General features: G+C 37.2%; 1 protein-coding gene and 1 pseudogene across 5 annotated transcripts in view; one reads left to right on the top strand and one right to left on the bottom strand.

The window, feature by feature from the left end:
* CFH (complement factor H) overlaps positions 1–25,809 on the top strand; it is a 223,717-nt gene that overhangs the window by 182,102 nt on the left and 15,806 nt on the right. For 4 of the 5 annotated variants that reach the window (XM_042925932.1, XM_042925935.1, XM_042925934.1 and 1 more), the window contains 5 exons: positions 15,006–15,188; positions 17,011–17,184; positions 22,326–22,502; positions 23,717–23,899; positions 24,007–24,189. In XM_042925932.1, coding sequence (XP_042781866.1) covers positions 15,006–15,188; positions 17,011–17,184; positions 22,326–22,502; positions 23,717–23,899; positions 24,007–24,189 — 900 coding nt within the window. Of the gene's footprint in view, positions 1–10,165; positions 10,204–15,005; positions 15,189–17,010; positions 17,185–22,325; positions 22,503–23,716; positions 23,900–24,006; positions 24,190–25,809 lie in introns of those variants that run through there. The other variant, XM_042925937.1, reaches the window with a different exon arrangement.
* Positions 20,436–21,769, bottom strand: LOC122212200 (annotated as a pseudogene).

Raw genomic sequence — 25,809 nt, 5'->3', positions numbered from 1 at the left:
ACAAGCCCCAACAAATTCAAAAAGGTCAAAGTGATACCATGCATCTTTTCTGAACACACTACTATGTAACTAGAAGTCAACCACAAGAAAAAGTCTGAAAAGAGCATAAATATATGAAAGTAAAGTAACATGCTAATAAACAATGAATGGGTCAACCAGAAAATAAAAGAAAATTCAAAAAACCACATGGAAACAAGTGAAAGTGAAAACACCACAATTAAAAACCTTTGGAATGCAGCCAAACTGGTTCTAAGAGGGAAGTTTGTAGCAATACAGGTCTGCTTCAAGAAGCAAGAAAAGAATCAAATAAACAATTTCACTTGACACCTGAAGAAGCTAGAAAAGCAACTACAAACAAAACCTAAGGAAAAAAAAAAAAAGAAGGAAAGAAATAATAAGGATTAGAACAGAAATAAATGGGGGTGCCTGGGTGGCTCAGTCGGTTAAGCATCTGACTGCAAGTCAGGTCATGATCTCACGGTTTGTGAGTTCAAGCTCCATGTCAGGCTCTGTGCTGACAACTCAGAGCATGGACCCTGCTTTGGATTCTGTGTCTCCCTCTCTCTCTGCCCCTCCCCTGCTTACACTCTGTCTCTCTCTCAAAAATGAATTAACTTTAAAAATTTTTAAATCAAAGAAAGAAATGTCATAGAAACTAGAAAAACAATAGAGCAGATCAAAGAAACCAGGAACTGGTTCTTTGAAAAAATTAATAAGTGATAAACTGCTAGCCATACTATCAAGAAGAAAAGATAAAGGACCCAAATAAGTAAATCACAAGAGAGGAGAAATAACAACCAACACCACAGAAATTCAAACAATTATACGAGAATATCATGGAAAACTGTATGCCAAAAAGTCGGTAATCTGGAAGAAATGGATAAATTCCTATAAACATAAACCTACCAAAACTGAAACGGGAACAAATAAAAAAATGAACAGACCAATTAACAGAAAAAAAAAAAAGGAATCAGTAATCAAACACCTCCCAACAAACAAAAGTCCAAGACCAGATGAGTTCACAAGTGAATTCTACCAAACATTTAAAGAAGAGTTAATACGTATTCTTCTCAAACTACTCCACACTTGATCTTAGCCAGAAGTCCGAGAAGTGATCTTCTTAAACTATTCCAAAAAAATAGAAAAAGAAGGAAAACTCCAAATTCATTCTATGAGGCAGCACTACCCTGATACCAAAACCAGATAAAGAAACAAGAAAAGGGAACTGTAGATGAATATAGATGCAAAAATCCATAACAAATACTAGCAAACCAAATCTAACAAAACATTAAAAAATTATTCACCACATCAGTCTTACGCACGGTGATTTATTCCTGGACTCCAAGGATGGTTCAATATTAACAAACCAATCAATGTGATATATCACATCATTCAAACCACATCAATAAAAAAAAAGGATAAGAACCATATGATCATTTCAACAGATGCCAGAAAAGCATTTGGCAAAATATAACATCAATTCATAATAAAAGCTCTCAACAAAGTAAGTTTTGAGGGGACATACCTCAACATAAAAAAAGGCCATACATGAAAAACACACAACTAACATCATCCTTAAAGGGGAAAAACAGCTTTTCCCCTAAGGAACAAGACAAGGATGTCTACTCTACCATTTTTATTCGAGATAGTACTGGAAGTTCGAGCCACTGCAATCAGACAACAAAAAGAAATAAAAGGCATCCAAATCAGTAAGGAAGAGGTAAACCTTTTACTATTTACAGATGACATAATATTCTATATAGAAAACCCAAAAGATTCCACTGAAACCTGCTAGAACTAGAATGAATTCAGAAAAGCTGTAGGATACAAAATCAATGTATAGAAATTTGACCCCTTTCTATATATTAATAATGAAACAGCAGAAAGAGAAATTAAGAAAACAACCCATTTACTATTGCACTAAAAATAATAAAATACCTAAGAATAAACCTAATCAGAGAGGTGAAAGATCTGTACTCTGAAACTATAAAACTCTGATGAAAAAGAAATGGAAGATGACACAATTAATGGAAAGACATCCCATGTCCATGGACTAGAAGAGCAAATATTGTTAAAATGTCTACACAACCCAAAGCAATCTACACATTCAATGCAATCCCCATCAAAATACCAACATTTTTTACAGACCTAGAACAAACAATCCTAAAGTTTGTATGGAACTACAAAAGAACCTGAATAGTCAAATCAGTCTTGAAAGAGAAAAGCAAAGCTGGAAGCATCACAATTCCAGACTTCAAGTTATATTACAAAGCTATAGTGATCAAGACAGTAAGGTACTGGCACAAAAATAGACACTTGGACAAATGGAACTGAATAGAAAACCCAGAAATAAACCCATAATTATATACTGAATTAATCTTCAACAAAGCAGGAACGAATATCCAGTGGGAAAAAGACAATGTGTTCAACAAATGGTACTGGGAAAACTACACAGCAACATGCACAAAATGAAACTGAACCACTTTGTTGCACCATACACAAAAATAAATTCAAAGTGGATTAAAGACCTAAATGTGAGACCTGAAACTATAAAAGTCCTGGAAGAGAGAGAGCAGAAGCAGTAACTTCTCTGAAATCAGCCACAAACTTTCTAGACAGATCCCCTGAGGCAAGGAAAATAAAAGCAAGAATAAATAAATAAAAATAAAATAAAAAAATTATTAGAACTACATTAAAATAAAAAAACTTCTGCACAGCAAAGGAAACAGTCAATAAAACTGAAAGGCAACCTGTGGAATGGGAGATGTTATTTACAGATGGCATGTCTGGTAAAGAGTAGTGTCCAAAATATGTAAAGAACTTATAAAACTCGACACCAAAAACCAAATAATCCAACTAAAAAAATGAATGGGAGACATGAACAGACATTTCTCCAAAGACATACAAAGGACAACAGGCACATGAAGAGATACTCATCATCACTTATCATCAGGGAAATGCAATCAAAACAACAATAAGATATCACCTCACCCTTGACAGAATGGCTAAAATCAACAACACAAGAAACAACAGATGTTGGTGAGGATGTGGAGCAAGGGGTACCCTCTTGCACTGTTGGGAATGCAAACTGGTGCAGCCACTCTGGAAAACAGTATGGAAGTTCCTCAAAAAGAAAAATAGACTTGCTGTATGATCCAGCAATCATACTTCTGGGTATTTACCCAAAGAATACAAAAAAACACTAATTCAAAGGGATATATGCACACCTATGTTTATATCAGCTTTCTTTCCAATAACCAAGATATGGAAGTAGCCAAGTATCTATTGATTGATGAATGAATAAAGATGAGTGGTGTGTGTGTGCGTGTGCATGTGTGTGTGTGTGTGTGTGTGTGTGTGTGTATACATACAGAGAGAGAGAGACTATTATTCAGCCATGAAAAAGAATGAAATCTTGCCATTTGCAACAATATGTATGGAGCTGGACAGTATAATGCCAAGTAAAATGAGTCAGTCAATGAAAGACAAATACCATATGATTTCAGTCATATGTGGGATTTAAGACAAATGACAAATTGGGAAATATGTGAGAGTGAGATAAACCAAAAACAAACAAACAAACAAACAAACAAAAACCAAAACCAAAACAAACAAACAAAAAGACTCAACTATAGAGAACAAAGTGATAGTTACCAGAGGGGAGAAAGGTGGCACAGGGAACAGGTGAAATAGTGATGTCATTATGAGCACTGGGTGAGGTATGGAATTGTTGAATCACTATATTATACACCTGAAAATAATATAACACTGTATGTCGACAAAAATAAAAACACAAAATACATACATACATGAAGTCAATCTAGAAAAAAATAGAGTGACACCAGCTAGATGTCAGAACACAAGTTTCAGTTCTTCCTGGCCAAGATCACAGTTTTGACAATCACCCACAGAAAGAGCATTTTTGTGAGAGTCTGGGAATCTAGCAGAAGTTTTTGCACACTTTGACAGCAAAAAGATCCAAGAGTGGGTGCACTGAAGAGGATGAATGGAACATTTTTTTTCTTATCTGAGTCACTCCTCCCTGAAAGGGGTACAGTTCAGTGCCAAGGAGACCCATTCAGCCTGCAATTTCTCCACAGGGAGAAAGTGTGTGAGTGATCATCTGGCTTCTTCAACTGCATGGGTCACTGACCAAAAGGTCCATTTCTTTCTAACTACATCCAGAATACTGAAGTGATCTTCATGAGTGAAGGGAATGAGAAAAATTTGGACCACAACAGTCAGGGCTCAGAATTCCTCAAGGGACAAAGACCCTACTAACCACTTTGCAGACTACATTCAGTAGCCTACCCACTAGCCACTGGGATGACTTGGGTTCAGATCTTGCTCACCTGGTGGCATCCCCCAACATTCTGCATACCTGCTATCCACTGGCCAGCTCCTTTTGTATATTCCCCAAAGGTAGTGTGTGCAGGAGTTTTCAAATGGCTAGTGAACATACTTAGAAATTCAAACTGACTCCACAGATAGAGTAAAAAGAATGTACTTGACCATTCAGCATTACCTCCAGGAAATCAAACAGAAAGCTGTCAGGACCCTGACTAACTCTGCAGGATTGAAGAAAGGCATACCATCCAAAAATTCCCTCTTAAATCGTAGTAAGACATACTGGAAAAATGTATCCATTAAAAACATCTTCAAAAAGCCTCAGGATCCCTAACAAGTATGACAGAAAGTATTTCTCTGCCAACGTCAGGAAAGACCAGAGGAAGTGAGACCTTCTTCAAAGGCAAAGGCAACAATGCAAGACTTTAAGAAACATGAAAAATCAAGGAAATATGACATCACCAAAGAAACACAACACTTTTCCAGTAGCTTACCCTAAATAATGAAGATTTATGATTTTCCTGATAAAGAATTGAAAACGGTAGCTTTAAGGAAGCTCAGTGAGCTATAAGAAGACACAGAAAGAAAATCCAAAGAAATCAGGAAAATGGTAGAAATTATAAAAAGAACCGCACAGAAATTCTATAACTGAAGAATATAATGAATGAAAGGAAAAATACAACAAAAAGTATCAACAGCAGATCTTATCAATCAGAAGAAAGAATCTATGAAGTAGAAGAGAGGTCATTTGAAGTCTTGTAGTCAGAGGAGAAAAAAGGAGAAGGAATTCCAGAGAAAGCCTATATGAATTATGGGAGACTATCAGAGGAGACATTGTAGGCATTATGTGAGTCCCAAAAGGAGAAGAGAGAGAAAGGGACAGGAAGTTTACTTAAGGAAATAATGGCTGTGAATTTATCAATCTGGGAAGAGATACGGACTATCAAAATCAAGAAGCTCATTAATTCCCCCAAACAGATTCAACCCAAGGAAATCATCTCTAAGACACATTACAATAAAACTGGCTAAAACCAAAGAAAAATAATTTTGAAAGCAGCAAGAGAGAAATAAATACCTCACATACAAAGGCAGTTCTATGAGAGGTCTTTATAGTGATAAATGCCTACAGTAAGAAAAAGAAATGATCTCAAATATACAACCTAACTTTATACATCCAAAAACTAAAAAGAAGAGGTCACTTGGGTGGCTCAGTTGGGTGAGCATCCAACTCCTGATTTGGGGTCAGATCATAATCCCAGGGTCACGGGCTTGAGCTCTATATTGGGCTCTGCACTTGAGTGTGGAGCCTGCTTAAGATTCTCTCTCTCCTTCTGCCCCTCCCTGACTCATGCTCTATCTCTCTCTCTGTCTCTCTCTGTCTCTCTCTCTCTCTCTCTCTCAAATAAAATGAAAAAAAAAATGTATTAAAAAACAGAACAACCAAGCCTATAATTAACAAGCTGGGAAATAACAGAAATCAGAGCAAAAACATATGAAATAAAGACCAAAAAAATCAACATTAATACCTATTTTTTTCAAAACAGAAACAAACTTGATAAGCCTAGGTTGATTAAGAAAAAAGAGAGATCAAATAAATAACATGAGAAATGAAATCGGAGACATTCAACTGATGCCACAGAAATGCAGATGTTCATAAGAGACAACCATAAACATTTACACACCAACAAATTGGATAACCTAAATAAATTGATAAATCCCTGGAAATAGAAAACTTACAAGACAAAATCATCAAGAATAGAAAATCTGAACAAACCAAACCAGTAACAAGGAACAAGAGTGAATCATTAATTTAAAATATCTCTGCAGGGGTGCCTGGGTGGCTCAGTCGGTTGAGCGTCTGACTTCAGCTCAGGTCACGATCTCGCGGTCCGTGAGTTCGAGTCCCGCGTCGGGCTCTGTGCTGATGGCTCGGAGCCTGGAGCCTGCCTCCAATTCTGTGTCTCCCTCTCTCTCTGCCCCTCCCCCGTTCATGCTCTGTCTCTCTCTGTCTCAAAAATAAATAAACATTAAAAAAACCCTGATATTAAAATAAATAAATAAATAAATAAATAAATAAATAATAAAAAATATCTCTGCAAAGAAAAGTCTGGGAACAGAAGTTTTCATTGGTAATTTAAAGAAGAATTAATACCAGTTCTTCTCAAACCATTCCAAAAACTTGAAAGGATGGAGGAGGCACTTCCAAAACTACTTTACAAGGTCAGCATTACTTTAATACCAAAGAACACTACAAAAAAAATTATAGGCCAGCATCACTGATAATCATAAATATTGAAATACTCAACAAAATGTTAGCAAAGTGAATTCAACAACACATTAAAAGATTCATACACCATGATGAAGTCGGGTATATCTATGGGACTTAAGGATGGTTCATCAGACACAAATCAGTAATGTGATATAGCTCATTAACAATAAGAAGGATAAAAATCATATAATCAGATAGACACCAACAAAAAAAGCACTTGACACAATTCAACATCCATTTGTGATGAAAACTCTCAACAATTAGGTATTGAAGAAATGTACATCAAACATAATAAAGACTATAAATAAGGAGCCCATAACTAACATCGTATTTGATAATGAAAAGCTGAAAGCTTTTCCTGAAGGATCAGGAAAAAGACAAAGATACACACTTTCACCACCTCAGTGAAATAAAAAATAAAGAAGTAAAATATCTGTTTGTAGATGACATATTATACAGAGAAAACCCTAAAGACTCCACCAAAAAAAAAAAAATGTAGAATTAATAAACGAATTCAGTAAAGTTGCAGGATGGATATACAAAAACCTGTTGTATTTTTGTACACTAATAATGAATTATCACAAAGAGAAATTTTAAAAATAATCCCATTACAATAGCATGAAAAACAGTAAAATACCTAGGAATAAATCCATCCAAGGAAGTAAAATATTTGTATGGTGAAAACTGTAAGACAATTGTGAAATAAACTGAAGAAGACATAAATAAATCACAAGATAGTCTGTGTTCATGGATTAGAAGAATTAATGTTGTTAAAATGTGCATACTACCCAAAGCATTCCATTGATACAATACAATTCCTATCAAGATCCCACTGACATTTCCCATTGAAATAAAATAAACAATCCTAAAATTTATGTGGAACCAAAAAGACTCTCAAATAACCAAAGCAATCTTGAGAAAGAAGAACAAAGCTGAAGGCATCATACTCCCTGATTTCAAACTATATTATAAAGTGATAAAAATGAAAACAATATCCTATTGGCAGATCAATGGAACAGAGTCAGGAACCAGAAATAAACTCACACATACATAGTTAATTAAAATTTGACAAGGGAGCCAAGAAAACACAATGAGGAAAGTAATGTCTTCAGTAAATGGTATTGGAAAAGCTGGATATCCATAAGCCAAAAAATGAAACCACTATGTTAAACCACTGATGAAAATTAACTCTTAGACAAATTAAAGACTTAAATAAATTATATCAAATTCATGCAAAAGCTTCTATTCAGCAAATCAACAAAATGAAAAGGCAACGTACAGAATGAGAGATAATATTTGCAAGCCATAGATCTGATAAGGGAGATATATATAGATACACACACACACACACACACACACACACACACACACACTTTGTATGTATTTTACATAGGTTGTACGTATATATTCTACAAATTATACAACTTAATAGCAAAATATCCAATCCAATTAAAAATGGACAAAGATCTCAGTAGACATTATTCTGAAGAATACATACAATTGGCCAATTGGTACTCAAAATCACTAATCATCAGGCATATGAAAATGAAAACCACAATGAAATATTACCTTATACCTGGTAAAATGTCTTTTATCAAAAAGACAAGACATAACAAGTGTTGGTGAGAATGTGGAGTAAAGGGAACACTTGTATACTTTGGGTGATAATGTAATTTGTTATAGGCATATGGAAAACAGTACATGAAAAAAGTTAAAAGAACTACCGTATGATCCAGCCATTCCATTTCTGGGTATTTATCTGAAAGAAATGAAATCAGCATCTTGAAGAAATATCTGCATCCTCAATTTCATTATAGCTTTATCACAATAGCCAACATACAGAACAACCTAAGTGTCCACTGATGGATGAATGGATAAAGAAGACATGATATGTACAATGGAATATTATTCAACCATGAGAAAAAAGAAAGTCTTGCTATTCACAACAATATGGTTGACCCTAGAGAACAACATATTAAGTATAATAAGCCAGAGGTTGAAAATACTTCTTGATAAAACTAATGTATGAAACCAAAAAAGAAAACACCAAATTCATAGAGGCAGAGAGTAGAATGGTAGTTACCAGTGGTGGGTGCAGATGGGGGAAATGAGGAGATGCTGTTCCAAGGGTGTAAGCCTTCATAAGATAAAAAAAATTCTGGAGATTTAGTGTACAGCATGGTGACTACAGTTAGTAATAATGTATTGTGTAGTTGAAATTTGCTGAGAATAGATCTTAAGCATTCCAGCTTAATAAAAAAAATTAATTATGTGAGGTGATTAATGTGTTAATTAACCTGATTTTGACAATTATTTCCAAATGTATCTGTGGACCAAGTCATCTCATTTTATACTTTATATATATACAATTTTGTCAACTATACTCCCAATAAAGTAAGGAGGGAAACATATAATAGACAAAAGATAAGGAGATAAGGATCAAACTAAACAACTATAAACCTTAATCAAATAACAAAGGAAGTCATTAAAAGAGAAAGATATTAAAAAAAACAACTACAAAATAGAAGACAGCCACATGTCAATAGTAAGTGTTCACCTATCAATTTCTTTAAATATAAATTGTTTAAATTTACCTATTAAAAAAAATAAAATACCTGAATGACTTAAAATAATGAAGAACTCGCTTTCAATTTAAAGACACGATAGGCTTTATTTTTGTGTATGTTGTAAGAAAGTGGTCCAGTTTCATTCTTCTTCATGTCGCTGTCCAGTTCTCCCAGCACCATTTGCTAAAGAGACTGTCTTCTTTCTATCGGATACTCTTTCCTGCTCTGTCAAAGGTTAGTTGGCCATACATTTGTGGGTCCATCGCTGGGTTCTGTATTCTATTCCATTGACCTAAATGTCTCTTTTTGTGCCAATACCATACAGTCTTGATGATTACGACTTTGTAGTAGATGCTACAGTCCAGGATTTTGATGCCTCCTGCTTTGTTTTCTTTTTCAACATTACTTTGGCTAATCGGAGTCTTTTGTGGATCCATACAAATTTTAGGATTGTTTGTTCTTGCTCTGAGAAGAATGCTGGTGCAATTTTGATTGTAATTGCACTGAATGTGCAGATTGCTTTGGGTAGTATTCATGTTTTAACAGTATTTGTTCTTCCAGTCCATGAGCATGGAATATTTTTCCATTTCTTTGTGTCTTCTCCACATTTCTTTCTTTCATGAGTTTTCTACAGTTTTCTTTCATGAGTTTTCTATAGTTTTCAGCATACAGATCTTTTACATCTTTGGTTAGGTTTTTTCCTAGGTTATTTTATAGTTCTCGGTACAGTTGTAAATGGGATCGATTTCTTGATTTCTCTTTCTGTTGCTTCATTATTGGTATATAGAAATGCAACTGATTTCTGTACATTGATATGTATCCTGTGAGTTTGCTGAATTCATGTGTCAGTTATAGCAGCTTTTTGGTGGAGTCTTTCAGGTTTTCCATGTAGAGTATCATGTCATCTGCAAAAAGTGAAAGTTTGACTTCTTCTTTGTCAATTTGAATGCCTTTTATTTCATTTTGTTGTCTGATTGCTAAGACTAGGACTTCCAACACTATGTTAAACAATAGCGGTGAGAGTGGACAACCCTGATGTGTTCCTGATTACACAAAAATAAACTCAAATGGATGAAACGCCTAAATGTGAGACAGGAGACCATCAAAACGCTAGAGGAGAAAGCAGGCAACAACCTCTTTGACCCCAGCCACAGCAACTTCTTACTTGACACGTCTCCAAAGGCAAGGTAAATAAAAGCAAAAATGAACTAGTAGGACTTCATCAAGATAAAAAGCTTCTGCATTGCAAAGGAAATAATCAACAAAACTAAAAGGCACCTGACAGAATGGGAGGAGATATTTGCAAATGACATATTGGATAAAGGGTTAGTATCCAAAATCTATAAAGAACTTATAAACTCAACACCTGAAAAACAAATAATCCAGTGGAGAAATGGGCAGAAGACATGAATAGACACTTTTCCAAAGGAGACATCCAGATGGCCAACAGACACATGAAAAGATGTTCAACATCACTCATCATCAGGGAAATACAAATCAAAACCACATGGGGTTACCACCTTACACAGGTCAGAGTGGCTAAAATTAACAACTCAAGAAACAACAGATGTTGGCAAGGATGTGGAAAAAACGGAAACCCTCTTGCACTGTTAGTGGGAATGCAAGCTGGTACAGCCACTCTGCAAAACAGTGTGGAGGTTCCTCAAAAAATTAGTAATAGAACTTCCCTATAACCCAATGATAGCACTACTAGGAATTTATCCAAGGGATACAGGAGTGCTGCAAAAGGGCACGTATACCCTAATGTTTATAGCAGCGCTTTCAACGATAGCCAAATCATGGAAAGAGCCTAAATGTCCATCAGCTGGACATTTAGATAATGATGAATAGATAAGAATAGTGGTTTATACATACAATGAAATACTACTTAGCAATGAGAAAAAATAAAATCATGCCATTTGCAACAATGTGGATAGAACTGGAGGGTATTATGCTAAGTGAAATAATTCGGTCAGAGGAAGATAGATACCATGTGTTTTCACTCATATATGGAACTTGAGAAACTTAACAGAAGACCATGGGGGAAGGGAAGGAGAAAAAGTAGTTTTGAACAGAGAGGGAGGCAAACCCATAAGAGACTCTTAAATACAGAGAACAAACTGAGAGTTGATGGTGGGGAGGTGGCAAGGGAGGGAGAAAAATGGGTGATGGGCATTGAGGAGAGCACTTGTTGGGTGGAGCCCTGGGTGTTGTATGTAAGCAATGAATCACGGGAATCTACCCCCTAAACCAAGAGAACACTGTATACACTATGTTAGCTAACTTGACAATAAACTATATTTAATAAATAGATAGATAGATAAAGACACAGTAAGCTAAAGTGAAGGAATGGAAAAAGATTTTCATACACATGGCAACCAAAGAATGATAGAGTGGCTATATTTCTATCAGAAAAAAAAAATTGACTTTCTGTCAAAACTGTCTCTAGTGACAAAGAAGATCATTATATAATAATAAAGAATCCATTCAGCAGAAAGATGGTAACAATTTTCAACATATGTGGAACCAACATTGGAATTCCTAAATATATAAAGCAAATATTGACAGATCTGAAGAGGAGAAATTAACAGCAATACAATAATCTTAGGAGACTTCAGTACCTCACTTTGAATAATAAATAGAATACACAGACAGAAATTCAAGAAAGAATCTGTAGATTTGAACAACAATATAAACATTTTATGGACCTAATAGATATACATGGAATTTTACACCCAACAGTGGAAGAGTACATTCTACTGAACATGAAAGATTCTATGCAGTATCATTTTCAGTCACAATGGGGTAAATTTAGAAAACAGTAACTGGGGAAAGAATGGGAAAATTCACAAATACGTACAAAGAAAACGCACACTCAAGTAACAATCGGGTCAAAGAGGAAAGTGCAGAGAATTTTTAAAAATATCTTGAGACAAATGAAAACAGAAACAATGTAACAAAATTCAGAGATGCTCCAAAAGCAATGCAAAGAGGGAAGTTTTTAGTGATAAATGCTTACATTAAAATAGAAGATTAAGGTGCCGGGTGGCTCAGTCAAGTTGAGTATCCACCTCTTGATTTCAGCTCAAGTGATGATCTCACGGTTCAGTTCATGAGATTGGACCTCACAGTAGGGCTCCGTGCTGCCAGTACAGAGTCTGCTTGGGATTCTCTCTCCCTCTCTGGCTACCCCTCCCCCACTTGCGTGTGTGTGTGTGTGTGTGTGTGTGTGTGTGCGCGTGCGCGCGCGCGCACCTGTGCATACACGCGGGCAAGCTCTCTCTCAAAATAAATAAACATAAAAAAATTTAGCTTAAAGTAGCAGATTGTATATTGACAACCTAACTTTATACTTCAAGGAACTAGCAAAAGAACAAACTAAGCCCAAATTTAGAAGGGAGGAAATAATAAAGATTAGAGCGGAAATAGAGAATAAGAAAACACCCTATTCCACGATCTTACTAACACTATTCTGTTTTTTCGAATTATGTGTATGTTGGGTTTTGTTTGCTTTCATTTTGCGATCGTCGATATTCATTCTTTATTCTTTTCTATTGTATGTATATATAGTAATCTTCCCTCTCAGACTACTTTAGTATCATCTCACAAAATTTTATTTAAAATGTTTTTCTTATTCCATTTAAAAGATGTAATGTCTTTTTTTAAAAAAAGATTATAGGCAAACACCCAACGCTGTGCTTCTGTGGATCCATCCCTCCAGCGGCGGGTCTGACTCCCTGACTCCCTCCAGGTGCCGCAGGGCCCCTCCCGAAGCGGATCACCAAAGGATAAGCGAACTGAGCCTGCCCCTCCTGCCCCTGTACACCTTGCTGATCCACCCCAGCTAATATGCCAGATCCCCAGCACCACAAGCCTGGCAGTGTGCAAGTAGCCCAGACAGGCCACGCCACCCCACAGTGAATCCCGCCCCTAGGAGACGGGAAGAGAAGGTACACACCAGTCTGACTGTGGCCCCAGTGAAGGAAACAACCAACAAAACTAAAAGGCAACCAACGGAATGGGAAAAGATATTTGCAAATGACGTATCAGACAAAAGGCTAGTATCCAAAATCTATAAAGAGCTCACCAAACTCCACACCCGAAAAACAAAAAGCCCAGTGAAGAAATGGGCAGAAAACATGAATAGACACTTCTCTCAAGAAGACATCCGGATGGCCAACAGGCACATGAAAAGAGCTCAACATCGCTCCTCATCAGGGAAATACAAATCAAAACCACACTCAGATATCACCTCACGCCAGTCAGAGTGGCCAAAATGAACAAATCAGGAGACTATAGATGCTGGAGAGGATGTGGAGAAACGGGAACCCTCTTGCACTATTGGTGGGAATGCAAATTGGTGCAGCCACTCTGGAAAACAGTGTGGAGGTTCCTCAAAAAATTAAAAATAGACCTACCCTATGACCCAGCAGTAGCACTGCTAGGAATTTACCCAAGGGATACAGGAGTACTGATGCATAGGGGCACTTGTACCCCAATGTTTATAGCAGCACTCTCAACAATAGCCAAATTATGGAAAGAGCCTAAATTTCCATCAACTGATGATTGGATAAAGAAATTGTGGTTTATATACACAATGGAGTACTACGTGGCCATGAGAAAGAATGAAATATGGCCCTTTGTAGCAACGTGGATGGAACTGGAGAGTGTGATGCTAAGTGAAATAAGCCATACAGAGAAATGCAGATACCATATGTTTTCACTCTTATGTGGATCCTGAGAAACTTAACAGAAACCCATGGGGGAGGGGAAGGAAAAACAAAAAAAAAGAGGTTAGAGTGGGAGAGAACCAAAGCATAAGAGACTCTTAAAAACTGAGAACAAACTGAGGGTTGATGGGGGGTGGGAGGGAGGGGAGGGTGGGTGATGGGTATTGAAGAGGGCACCTTTTGGGATGAGCACTGGGTGTTGTATGGAAACCAATTTGACAATAAATTTCATATATTGAAAATAAATAATAAATAAATGTAAAAAAAACAGTAAAAAAAGTAAAAAAAAAATAAATAAAAAATATAAGAAGATTATATACATTAGTCCTTAATCCTGAGTATTTAATATTCCAAGTGTCCCATTTCCAGTGTACTACGCACCCCAAGTGAAGGAAAAAAATTACTAATGATGAAAAAATATGTAGCTCATATTTTCTCTTTTCATTTCTTCTTTATCCATGGGTTATTTAATAAATAATGCTGAACTTTGTGAAGCCCTGTATATGACAGAAGTCTTGTTTTATTGTTTCAAGCCAAGTTACACATAATTTGAGGAATCATCATATTGGTCTTAGAACATGAATGAATGTGTTGATCTCTGTCATACTTACTGAACTCCATGTATCCATGTGGTTTTAAGCACCCAAATACGGTGACAAACATTTCAAATTCTCAGAGTTGTGGTAGCTATGGCGGCAGATTCTCTGAGATCGTCTCCTGATCTCAGATACCCCAATTAATTAACCAAGTGCTGGGGTTGCTTAAGAGATCCTGCTTAAGTGCCTGGAAAGGACTCATTGCCGGTACACCTCTGACACACTGTAGGATTCCAGATCCATTAGACAAACAGATTCATCATAATTTCCTAGAAGGGATTCTGGGTATTTTAAATCTTGCTTCATTCCAAGCAAAATTTAATGAATTATTTTGATTTAGTATCTTTGTAGCTAATTTTTGCATTCCAAGAATTTGGATGATTCAGATTTTTCTAGGTTTTCATTTATTTATAAATGACTCATTTTTATAGTGTTAAGTCTTTATAAAAATGTTTATTTATATGATTATCTTTTCCTTATACTTTCTGCCTTTCAGAAACATGTTCAAAATCAGAGATAACAATTGAAAATGGATTTTTTTCTCAATATGAACTTACATATTACTTAAATAAAGAAACACAGTATCAATGTAAACCAGGATATGTAACACCAGATGGCAAAACTTCAGGATCGGTTACATGTCTGAAAAGTGGATGGTCACCTCAACCCACATGTATTAGTGAGTAATTTATTATGTTCATATTTATTATCCTGATGACCATTGAACAAAAGTTTAAGTTAATTCTTTTCTGGGGGGGAGGGGCTGACGTGATTCCCATTTGAAAAGATAAATGAAAAAGGATTAATTTTTTGCCAGTTAAGACTAATCACTTATAGAGTGTAATACCAGGACATCTTTCAGTTTACATTTTTTTCCACTTTAAAACATCCTGTGGGGGCACCTGGGTGGCTCAGTCAGTTGGGCATCCGACTTTGGCTCAGGTCATGATCTCACAGCTTGTGAGTTCGAGCCCTGAATCGGGCTGTGTGCTGACAGCCCAGAGCCTGGAGCCTGCTTCAGATTCTGTGTCTCCCCCTCTCTCTGCCCCTCCCCTGCTCATGCTCTCTCTCTCCTTTGAAAATAAATACAACTTAAAAATTTTTTCTTTTAAATCCTATGATTTGGAAACTGGGTAGGGAGCCTTATGTGTATTCTGGAAACTCATTTATTTCTTCTGGCTGACACCAACCTTTGTGCCTGTTTTTCCTGTTTTTAGGTGATAAGGTTTTGATGTCAGAATCTTTGTTGCTAGACATAATATTATGTTTGTAAGTGAAGATCTGGGTCCATAGTGTAGAATTTTAATTGAACCTGTAGAATTTATGTTTGACAATCCAGGGTAAGTCCACTTCTAAAACAGCTCCCTTAGAAAATCATAAACATCTAATTAGTAGAGACAGAAATGCTTCTAGATAGCACCAAATTCAGCTGTGTTGAAAGATTTCACTGTCCCTAGATGTTTATGAAGATTTTTCTATGAACAGTTTCCTCAGTTTATCTTATACTCCAAAGCTACGCAGTGATATTTTTGAACTGATATTTAGCATATTCACTTTAAGTGAAGTGGATATTTGAATATCCACTTCTACTGTTTCCATTTCCTTATTTTTTTTTCAGTTTCCTTGGTTACTATGAGCACTAGCTACAGAAAAAAATGATAAAAGTGGCTCCCATATCAAACTCATTTTACACTAAATTGTAATTAGCTATCCGTTATAACACTTATTATGGAAGAGAATCTCTCTCTGTCTCTCTCTCTCTCTCTGTCTCTTTTCACTGGTACAGTTTTGCTTTGTTTTTTAAAGCTTTAAGGTAGCTGGTTACATAACACAGTATAAAATTATTTGAATATCACCATCCTATTAGCAATAATTGAAACTTTTAACATTTTACTTTCTTATAACTAATTATAAAAATTAGAGTTATCCCTCCATTAAATCTTGGTAAGTTTAAAAGAATATACAGCCTTTAGGAAAATATTTGGGAAAGAAAATGAACATGTGAGTTTTAGAAACTATTATGTTTTAAAGTAGAGTTTTATAGAATGTTTAAAAATTTACTTGCATTTTTGAAAAACAATCCTATTCAACTAATCCATTTTTCTCTGGCATACTTGCCACACTGCTAATGAGTTTGGCGTTTTAAGTCACAAAAACATATTCTGTTTTGCTAGAAAAGTATGATGCATCTGTAGTACCCTATTTTATTATAAGCATGGCATAAACACAAAATTGTAATTGACAGAGGAAAGTGTTCTTTGACAAACTTCCTGAATATTTAAGCAATAAGGAAACTGCTATGTAGAAACATGGTTTTTCATTTTGAGTAACTTTCAGGGCAAAGATTTATCACTTGTATTCTTAGATTATTTTGATATAATACTGAATTTACTAGCACATGCTAATTGATAAAGCTTTTTTTACTTCCTTGGGATGAGACTTAATTACATCGTCCATTACATAATATTAGAATTGAAATCTTCAATTCTGTTATGCATTAGAATCTTGTGAGATGCCAGCATTTGAGAATGCCAAAGCCAAAAGCAATGTCACGTGGTTTAAACTCAATGACAAGTTGGACTATGAATGCCACGATGGATACGAAAGCCAAGACGGGCGCGCAGGTTCAATAGTGTGTGGTAACGATGGTTGGTCTCATAAACCAATATGTTATGGTAAGTACCATTTTTCCAGGTATTTTTTTCCAGGATTAACAAAATTAACAAAACGTGTTTAAGATATCCCAATTTGAACAAATTTGCATTATTTAAAGTCATTTTGGGGGCACCTGGGTGGCTCAGTGGGTTGAACCTCAGATTTTGGCTCAGGTCATGATCTCGCAGTTCTCAGGTTCAAGCCCCATGTGGGGCTCTATGCTGACAGTTCAGAGCCTGAAGCCTGCTTCAGATTCTGTGTCTCACTCTCTCTCTCCACCCCTCCCACTCACACTCTGTCTCTCTCTCTCTCAAAAACAAATAAAAATGTTAAAAGAAAATAGATTTCCATTTTGAACAAACTTGCATTATTTGAAGTCATTTTTAAGGAGTATGATTAAAATCAAGGTGTCTTCTTCTGATTTAATGTAAACTGGGAGAAGATGGTGTTTGAAAGCCCAAAGACAATAACACAGTGTTTCCTATGGCCCATATACATGGTATGTTTGTAAGCAAAGAATAATTGTGTATGTTATTCTAAATGCAAGTTTTCATATTATTTAAAACTGGGTTCTTTTAGAGTGTGATATAAGAAAACCAAATTATAGTTTCTGACAATTTCCTCAGCTATTTTGCTCCTGAGTTTCTGCTTTCACACCTTCTGCCTTGAGTGTTAATTTCTGCAGGCCCTGAGAGAAGCTCTTTATTTTCTGACTTGGACAAGTTCTGTGGACTATTCTATGAATCTCTTTCATGTTTGCTAATCCAGTACTTTCCAGGATTAGGAGTAGGACTTGAATCTGTGGAAAATTTGAGTGGCTATAGAATGTTCCACACCAAGGGAACAGTCTGTGCAAAACTTTGATAACAAAACAATATTTGAGAAATATCAGGGTGAGCAGATTCTACTCAAGATGTGGGAGAATTTTATGAACTAAGCCTGGATAGGAGGCAAAGAAAAGATTACCCAGGTTATTTCCCAGGCATATCAGCATTTAGATTAGTTTTATGACTGATAAAAAGCCACAAAGGAGTCTTAAAGGAAGAAATATAATCATTTAGATTTTCGAAAAGTTTTTTTTTTTTTTTTTTTTTTTTTTTTTTTTCCCCACATGCTGTGATTGTGGTGGGCAGGAGAAGATTCGGGAGTTTATGCAGCATGAACAAGTATGGGGATTGGGATAGGATGATGGGTGATAAGATGTAAAGCAGAACACGTTCAAAATCTATGTTGTCGGTAGAAAACACAGGTGATGTTACTAAATATTGGATGTAAGAGAGAGTAATAATGAAGGGACTCACTGCCTTTTTTTCATAAGCAAACATGTAAATGGCAGTGCCTTTTTGTAAGGTGGTGCTGACAGAAGAGCGCTTTGGGAGGAACATCCCAACTTTTGACTTGAGCACATTATGGTTGAGCTGCCCATGGACGATCAAATTTGGATATGTAAACTACAGAGTTGACTATGTGGGTCTAGCCAAGAAATACATATTTGGAATTGTTACCGCATAAATGAGGATATGAAGTTGGAAAAGAATACAGAATAAAAAGAGAAGAGAGCTCAAGACTGAGCCATGAAGCATTCCAACGTTTAGGTGTCACGTGGGGATAATAGATGGCAGAGTAGATAGGAAAAGGAGGACCCAGAGAATTGGGAGAAGAAAACATTTTGGAGTGAATGTTCTCCTAGATGTGGAGAGAAGAAAATGATTGAAGGATGAGGAAGTCTAAGTGAGTCCAGTGGAGTCAGCCTGGCGGGGTTCTAGCAAATTCCAATTCCATCAGCTGGCTAAACATGTATCTTAGGGCAATAACCACACTTATTTGCAGCTTCATTCACTCTTCCTCATCTATAAAATGTTTTAATATTTACAAAGGTTCTAATATTTCAAAGGACTGGTTTTTTTTTAATATAATTATAATATTCAAATTCCAGTTAATTTATAAATGAATTAGCAAGATAGGAGGATTCCAAATAAGAAAAATGCATTTTTAAATAATACTCGGGAATGTCACGAATGCCACAAATGCCACAGACTTGACAAATTTGAAGGGATGATTTTAGACATTCCTAATTTGAATCAGAATAATCAACAATTTAATAGATAGTAAAAATTATAGGTTTAATAATAATAATTGTATATTATGTAAATGTTCAGAACTCCCAGAATATGCCTAGCTATGTGGCCTTGAACATAGTTCTTTATTTTGTTTTATTTTTAGTTTAATTTCCTTACTAATATAATTTATAATACAGTGTTTAATTAAGCTACTTTAATAGTTTCTTTTTTTATGCACTTAAAATAAGACATTTATTATGCTAAGTAAAAAGTTTTAGTTTTTCACTTTCCCAAAACACTAAAACAGCACATGGCATAGCAATTGTAGCACACAAATGGATACAGGCAGTCAATAAGCCCCGAAAACGGTGAAGTCTCTCTTTGGGACTCCTTAAAAACTCCATGCTCTCAAGTGATCTTTATCAAAGTTATCAACAACCAGAGGCTTTACCTCAGAAAAAAATGTTAGTATACGAGATACCTCCACTCCTAGGAACTGGAACCTTCCCGTAAGGGAAACGCTAAATCCATGTCTCCCCAGCTGAGCTGCAGCAGAGAAGTCTCAAGCTTGCTTTTATTTCAGGCGACACTGGTAGGGCTCCCAGTGTGAGAAAGGATTATACTAAAAGTACATTTAATATTTCAGCTTTCACTGTGGGGCCTCCATTTAAATTGGGTTTCAAGTGGAAGGAGAGGGGATGTGAGGAAAGAAATCAAATTGCTCTGCAGACCAAAATTATTCTACAGAATGCAGACATGGGGACAGCTAACTGTCAACTATGGAGAGGCTGACTGGTACAAGTGGCCACTCCAGCAGATGGCCTGAGGAGATGGCATCTGGGACAGTAGCCCTTGGCAATGAGTGCTGAAGATCCATAAAGAATTTTGTTAAATCTTCACGTTCTAACCTGATATTGATACAGGATGTATTAATGCTCTCTTTGAAGTGGTAGCCCAATACTGAATGTCTTCTGAGCACCATTTAAAGCATGCTCAAAAATCCCCTCCATCATCAACCAGCCTCCCAGGAGTTTCACTTCCACTTCCTTTGATCCCACCAACTGAGGCAGGAACTTCACTGCTGCCCTGTTAACAGGCATCCAGTCTCAGTGTGAAAGAACTCATTCTAAGACAGCTTTTTTAAATTTTTATTTATTATTTTTTTAATGTTTATTATTTGAGAAAGAAACAGAGAGCAAGCAGAGGAGGGGGACAGAGAGAGGGAGACACAGTATCTGAAGCGGGCTCCAGGCTCCGAGCTACCAGCACAGGGCACAACGAGGGTCTCCAACCCGAGATCATGACCTGAGCCGAAGTTGGCCGCCTGACTGACTGAGCTACCCAGGCGCCCCTCTAAGACAGCTTTCGAAATCAATCTCACTCTTTTTGTTGTTCTGCTTGTACCTTAACTGTGGCATACAGGATTTGCTCCTTCCAAAGCTGGTAGAGCCAGTAGTAACCCCAGTGTTATCTGCAGATCAGTTGAGGTACTTTGTGCCTGTGAAAGCGTTTTCTTGGATTCTGTTTGCTCTGAAAATGCGGGCTTTGAATGGCCAAGGAAAACACATTCTGTCTCATCGTTCAGGAATGCTTCGGGGCATGCATGGAGCAGTGTAGACAGGAGGAGATGCAGGCCAGACCTTTCCCACTCAGAGCCTCGCCCTTCTAGAAGAGCATTTGGCGCTTCCTCCTCAGAAATCCCCATTTCTGGCCGTTTCTGAAGGCACGGTAGTCCTGACCCCCAGGGTTCTCCTTTGTGGCACCATCCTGTGTGCTGTCGCTGGCCCTGGGCCCTCCTCCCGGCCAGCCCCTCACCAGAGCCACCACCACCACCACAGGAGACCCCAGCACGATGCTCTCCTGTAGGATCACAGGACAGATCCACAGTCTTGCTTTAGGCCCCTGCGGAAGCTGAACTTCTTAATGATTCTTTCAAACATGGAAGCGCTTTGTTGCCATTGTGAAGCGAGAGGTTGACCTCAGCATTCTTCACTTCCGTTGATAACTCATTTTGTGAATTTCCATCTACTTGAACCGCAGGGCGTATGCATCCAGGAGTTCGGGCACGGGCGCTCCCCCTGTGCTCCTTCAAGGCCACATAGCAGCTTGTCTGAGTCCTCCCCTGCGCCCTTCATCTTCCCGAGGTAGCCGCCCAGAGCCCCTACTCTGTCCCTCATGCTGCGTGTTCTGTGGTGTGGTAGCCTGACGACACGCCTTTGCCAGTCAGCAGAATGGATCTCAGTATGAACCTGCAGACGGACGTTGAGCATCATGGAAGCCACGATGTAGACGTAGAGGGGAAGTTGACGCGCAGCCGCCAGGCCAGGTCGAAGAAGATGAGCAGCCTGCGGGTCAGCCCCTTGCAAAGACCCCATAGGAGCAGGCGGCGGCGGGCGCGAGAGGCGGACACCCAGGCCCGACACAGCCGCCTCCAAATACACCGGTACTCGCCGCCCGGGGCCGCGTCGCCGCGTCGCCGCGTCGCCCCGCCCCCGGCCTCCGGTCTGGACGCTGGGCTGCGCTCCGTGCGCTGAGGGAGCGAGGGAGGCGGCAGCGAGGCCGGGGGCGGAGTCCACGCGTCACACTCGGGAAGCGCCTCCGCGACTATTGGTTTCTTTAAGACACGTTAGAAATGCCTTGTGTGACAAAAAAAAAAAAAAAAAAAAAAGAAATGCCTTGTGTGTGTTCTGATTCCCCAGTTGTATTTACATTAAACAAAACTGCCGATTGTTATTTGACTGCAACTTTAAAATTGTAGCATCAAGGTTTTTTTTTTTTTTTAATGTGAGGGAATACTTTTATGTTTTGAGAGTACAAAACAATAACATTATATTTATAAATGTCAGTTATAAAATCAGAACCAGTATAAGCAAGTTGACCTTACAAATACATTTTCAGGGTACCTATGTTGCTCTTCGATGCCTTAATAATTCTCAGGGTCCCTTATGAATTTAGAAGGTATACAAACCTAACGTAAATTTTTCTGTTGCTCCTCTGTATAAGCAGTACCCAGCACCTCGTTTTTATACGACATATATAAAATATACTTTGGCAATGATTAATTATATATTCTCACTAAATTATTTTAACTCTTTTTATAGAAAAAGAATGCAAGATTCCTGAAATAGAAAATAACTTAAATACTCAGCCCAAAAAAGAAAAATATAAAGTCGGAGATGTGTTGAAATTCTTCTGCAGACAAAGACTTAAAAGAGTTGGACCAGATTCAGTTCAGTGTTACGACTTTGGATGGTCCCCTAATCTTCCAACATGTAAAGGTGAATATTTTATCTTCCAGTGGCTGAAACAAGAATTAGGATTTTGGATATTAACTTTTTTTGTTTCCACTCTTAATTTTTGTTGGCTTCAAGTCTCTGTGTTTGTAATCTAATGCATTAAACCGGGATATGTGTTGGGTAATAGATATCTCAGATTTTCTTTTTTAAGAAATTAATCTTCGATTGTTTCTTGATATATGTAGTGGCATTATCCATAGATACATATATGATGCCTTACACGTTTGTTACTTTTCTTCTTGCCTACATTTCCATCATTAATATTGAAACTATAGCATGGGCCTTACTTCAGGTTTCGTTAGGTCATCTAAACAGTATTCAAGCAATTTATACTCAATTCAGGGAATTCAACCACATGTATGGCTTAATCAAAGTTAAAATATGTTGATAAAATGCTTACCTAGGGGCACTTGAGTGGCTCAGTCGGTTAAGCGTCAGACTTCCACTCAGGTCATGATCTCGCTGTTTGTGAGTTCGAGCCCCGTGTCTAGCTCTGTGCTAACAGCTTGAACGCTGGAGCCTGCGTCGGATTCTGTCTCCCTCTCTCTCTGTCTCTCCCCTGCTTATGCGCTGTCTCTCAAAAATGAATAAACATTAAAAGATTTAATAAAAAAATGCTTCCCTCAAACACTGGCATTTTTTCAAACAGTTTTGATAACTGCTGTGGAATATGAATATTGAGATAATTTACACAACCATATTGAGGCATTGGTTTGCATACATCTTTAGAATATCTAGATTTTTAAACATGTTTTCTGGGTTTCAGTACACTTCCAATATACTACTTCAGTGTAAGTAATAGCACTGGGTTAGGGTGCCACGGTGGCTCAATTGTTGAGCATTTCACTCTGCACTTCATCTCAGGTCATGATCCCTGGGTCATGGAATCGAGCCCCATGTTGGGCTCCATGCTGAGCATAGAGTCTCCTGAAGATTCTCTCTCTCTCTCTCTCTCTCTCTCTCTCTCTGCCCATCTCCCCCACTTGTGCTCTCTGTCTCTCTAAAGTAAAAATTTTGAAAGAAGAACTGGGAAATATGTTTCTAGTTTAAGCACTATTTCTTTTTCATTACTTAAGAAGGCTATAATAAAGTTCATTATAAATAATATAAATTAAAGAAAAAACTCTCCATTTTATTGTTTTTTAAGTTGTGAAATAGGTAATTTGATCATTATTTACACATTATTTCTCCTGTAGAGCAAACAAAAGAGTGTTATCCACCTCCTCAACTCCTTAACGGGAAAGTTAAAGAAACAGAGAAAGAAAACTACGAACACAACGATTTGGTGGAATATGTGTGCAATCCTAGATTTCTGATGAAGGGTTTTAATAAAATTCAGTGTGTTGATGGACAGTGGACAGACTTGCCTATTTGTATTGGTAATGTATAAAATATATTCATATTTAAAATAAACCAACCTTTTATATTTATAGAAACACATAAATTATATTTTATAAGTAAACATATTTTTCTGAAATTTTCACAGAGGTGGAGACTACATGTGGAGATATACCAGAACTTAATTATGGCTACGCTGTTCAGACTTCTAACCCTCCCTATCACCATGGAGATTCAGTGGAGTTCAATTGCAGAGAAGGATTCACAATGATTGGACAGAAATCAATTACATGTATAAGTGGATCATGGACCCAACTTCCTCAGTGCATTGGTGAGAAGACACTTCTCAAATAGACGGTCAATGAAATGTAATATTTTTATTGTACAAACTGTATCTGCAAACATAGTTTTGAAATTTAGATATATGCTTGAAAATGTCAGGTCTTAAATTATAATGATTGCTTATCATCTACAAAGGAAAAATATAAACTAGCAAGAGAGTCTGATCACCCTTTCTATCCCTGAAATTAACATGCTTTTTAAGTGTGAAGCTAAATTTTACTTACAGTTATTCATATGATTTAAATCTGAGTATTAATCGCCAGGAAAATAGAAGCATATTTGCATAAATCTCATTTTCGTTTTACGCGGCACTCTTGTTTTCAGGCCCTGGAAAACAGACAGTGTCAAGAAAGTGCCCACTTGCTACATCCCTATAGGAATCTTGCCTCTCTCAAAGCTTCTAAGGATTTCCCAGTCTGTTTCAAATGCGGCAGCAAGCATTTAATGTGCCAAAGGGTGGGTGAGCTGCAGACCCTCTGGGTTTGCAGTATAAGTCAGTCAAAGGAGGCAGTCAGGGTGGGGCCAGGAAACAAACCTGATTGTTGGACTTCACTCTGGTTGATGTACGTGCATCATCCTGACCTTTGGATGACCAAGTCTTTGATGACTAGCTGGGAAAATATTGGGGGCCCTTTTCCTTTTTCCCTTGGAATGAGTTCTTTCCTACAGTTTTCTTGGGTCCTACATTCGAAGAGAGTCCTGGATGTCCAATCTTACTTATTCACCAGATGTCTAGGCATTAATTGTTCCAAGGAGAAGGTAGGGCTTAGGCTCATGTTCCATGAGAGCAGAGATTGACACCTGTTTTGTTCACGATGTATTCCCAATATACAAAGGACTGGTGAACACACAGCAGACATGAAATAGGAGTTTGTTGAATGAACCATTAGGTTTTGTTGCTTTTTAATCCTTACATTTTTGCTAGACACATTCCCATGAGAAGTATTGCCAGTCCTTCAAGACCAAATTTCATCTTTGTCCTCTTCTATCTCCACAAACGATTTCCCCTCATTTTATATGGGGGAAAACCCAAGGTTGTAACAGGCATGAAAACTCTCAACTTTTCACTCTTATACTAAAACATCTATTTCATTTATTAGTCTTTTTAGATCTCAGAGTTTGCCTTTCCAAGGTTAATCTTCGACCTATCTTCAAGTTTACCATAATCCACTTTTAACTATCATAGACCTTACTCCAATTTTCTCCTCTCAGTGTTGATTTTGTACCTCTAGCTAGTCTAGCTTTTCACTCTTCTCAAAATGTTTATTTTCTCGTAAGAATCAAGGAACTTCTTTCAGAAACCAGTCAATCACAGGACCATGACAACACCCACCACCACTCCTTTTGACTATAGATGAGTTACTATCACCTGAAGAAAACCTTGTTTTCTCTTCCTCAACACTGAAGATAAGCCCTAAAAACAGAATTTATTTTCAGCCTCTAGTGTGTTTTGAATTAGTCCCCTTTGTTTTATTTTTTATTGTATTACAAAATCATTACTTCTTTGGGTACTTATTAAAAAATCCAAAGACCTTCATCAATTGATATTTTATCAACTTGACAGAGTACTCTGGGCTGCATTGAATTTTTGAAGTATGTAGTTGTATAA

Source organism: Panthera leo, chromosome F3 (assembly GCF_018350215.1).
Source record: "Panthera leo isolate Ple1 chromosome F3, P.leo_Ple1_pat1.1, whole genome shotgun sequence".
Taxonomy (NCBI): Eukaryota; Metazoa; Chordata; class Mammalia; order Carnivora; family Felidae; genus Panthera; species Panthera leo.
Note: the sequence above shows the minus strand (reverse complement) of the source record. Positions and strands in the feature narration are given on the sequence as shown.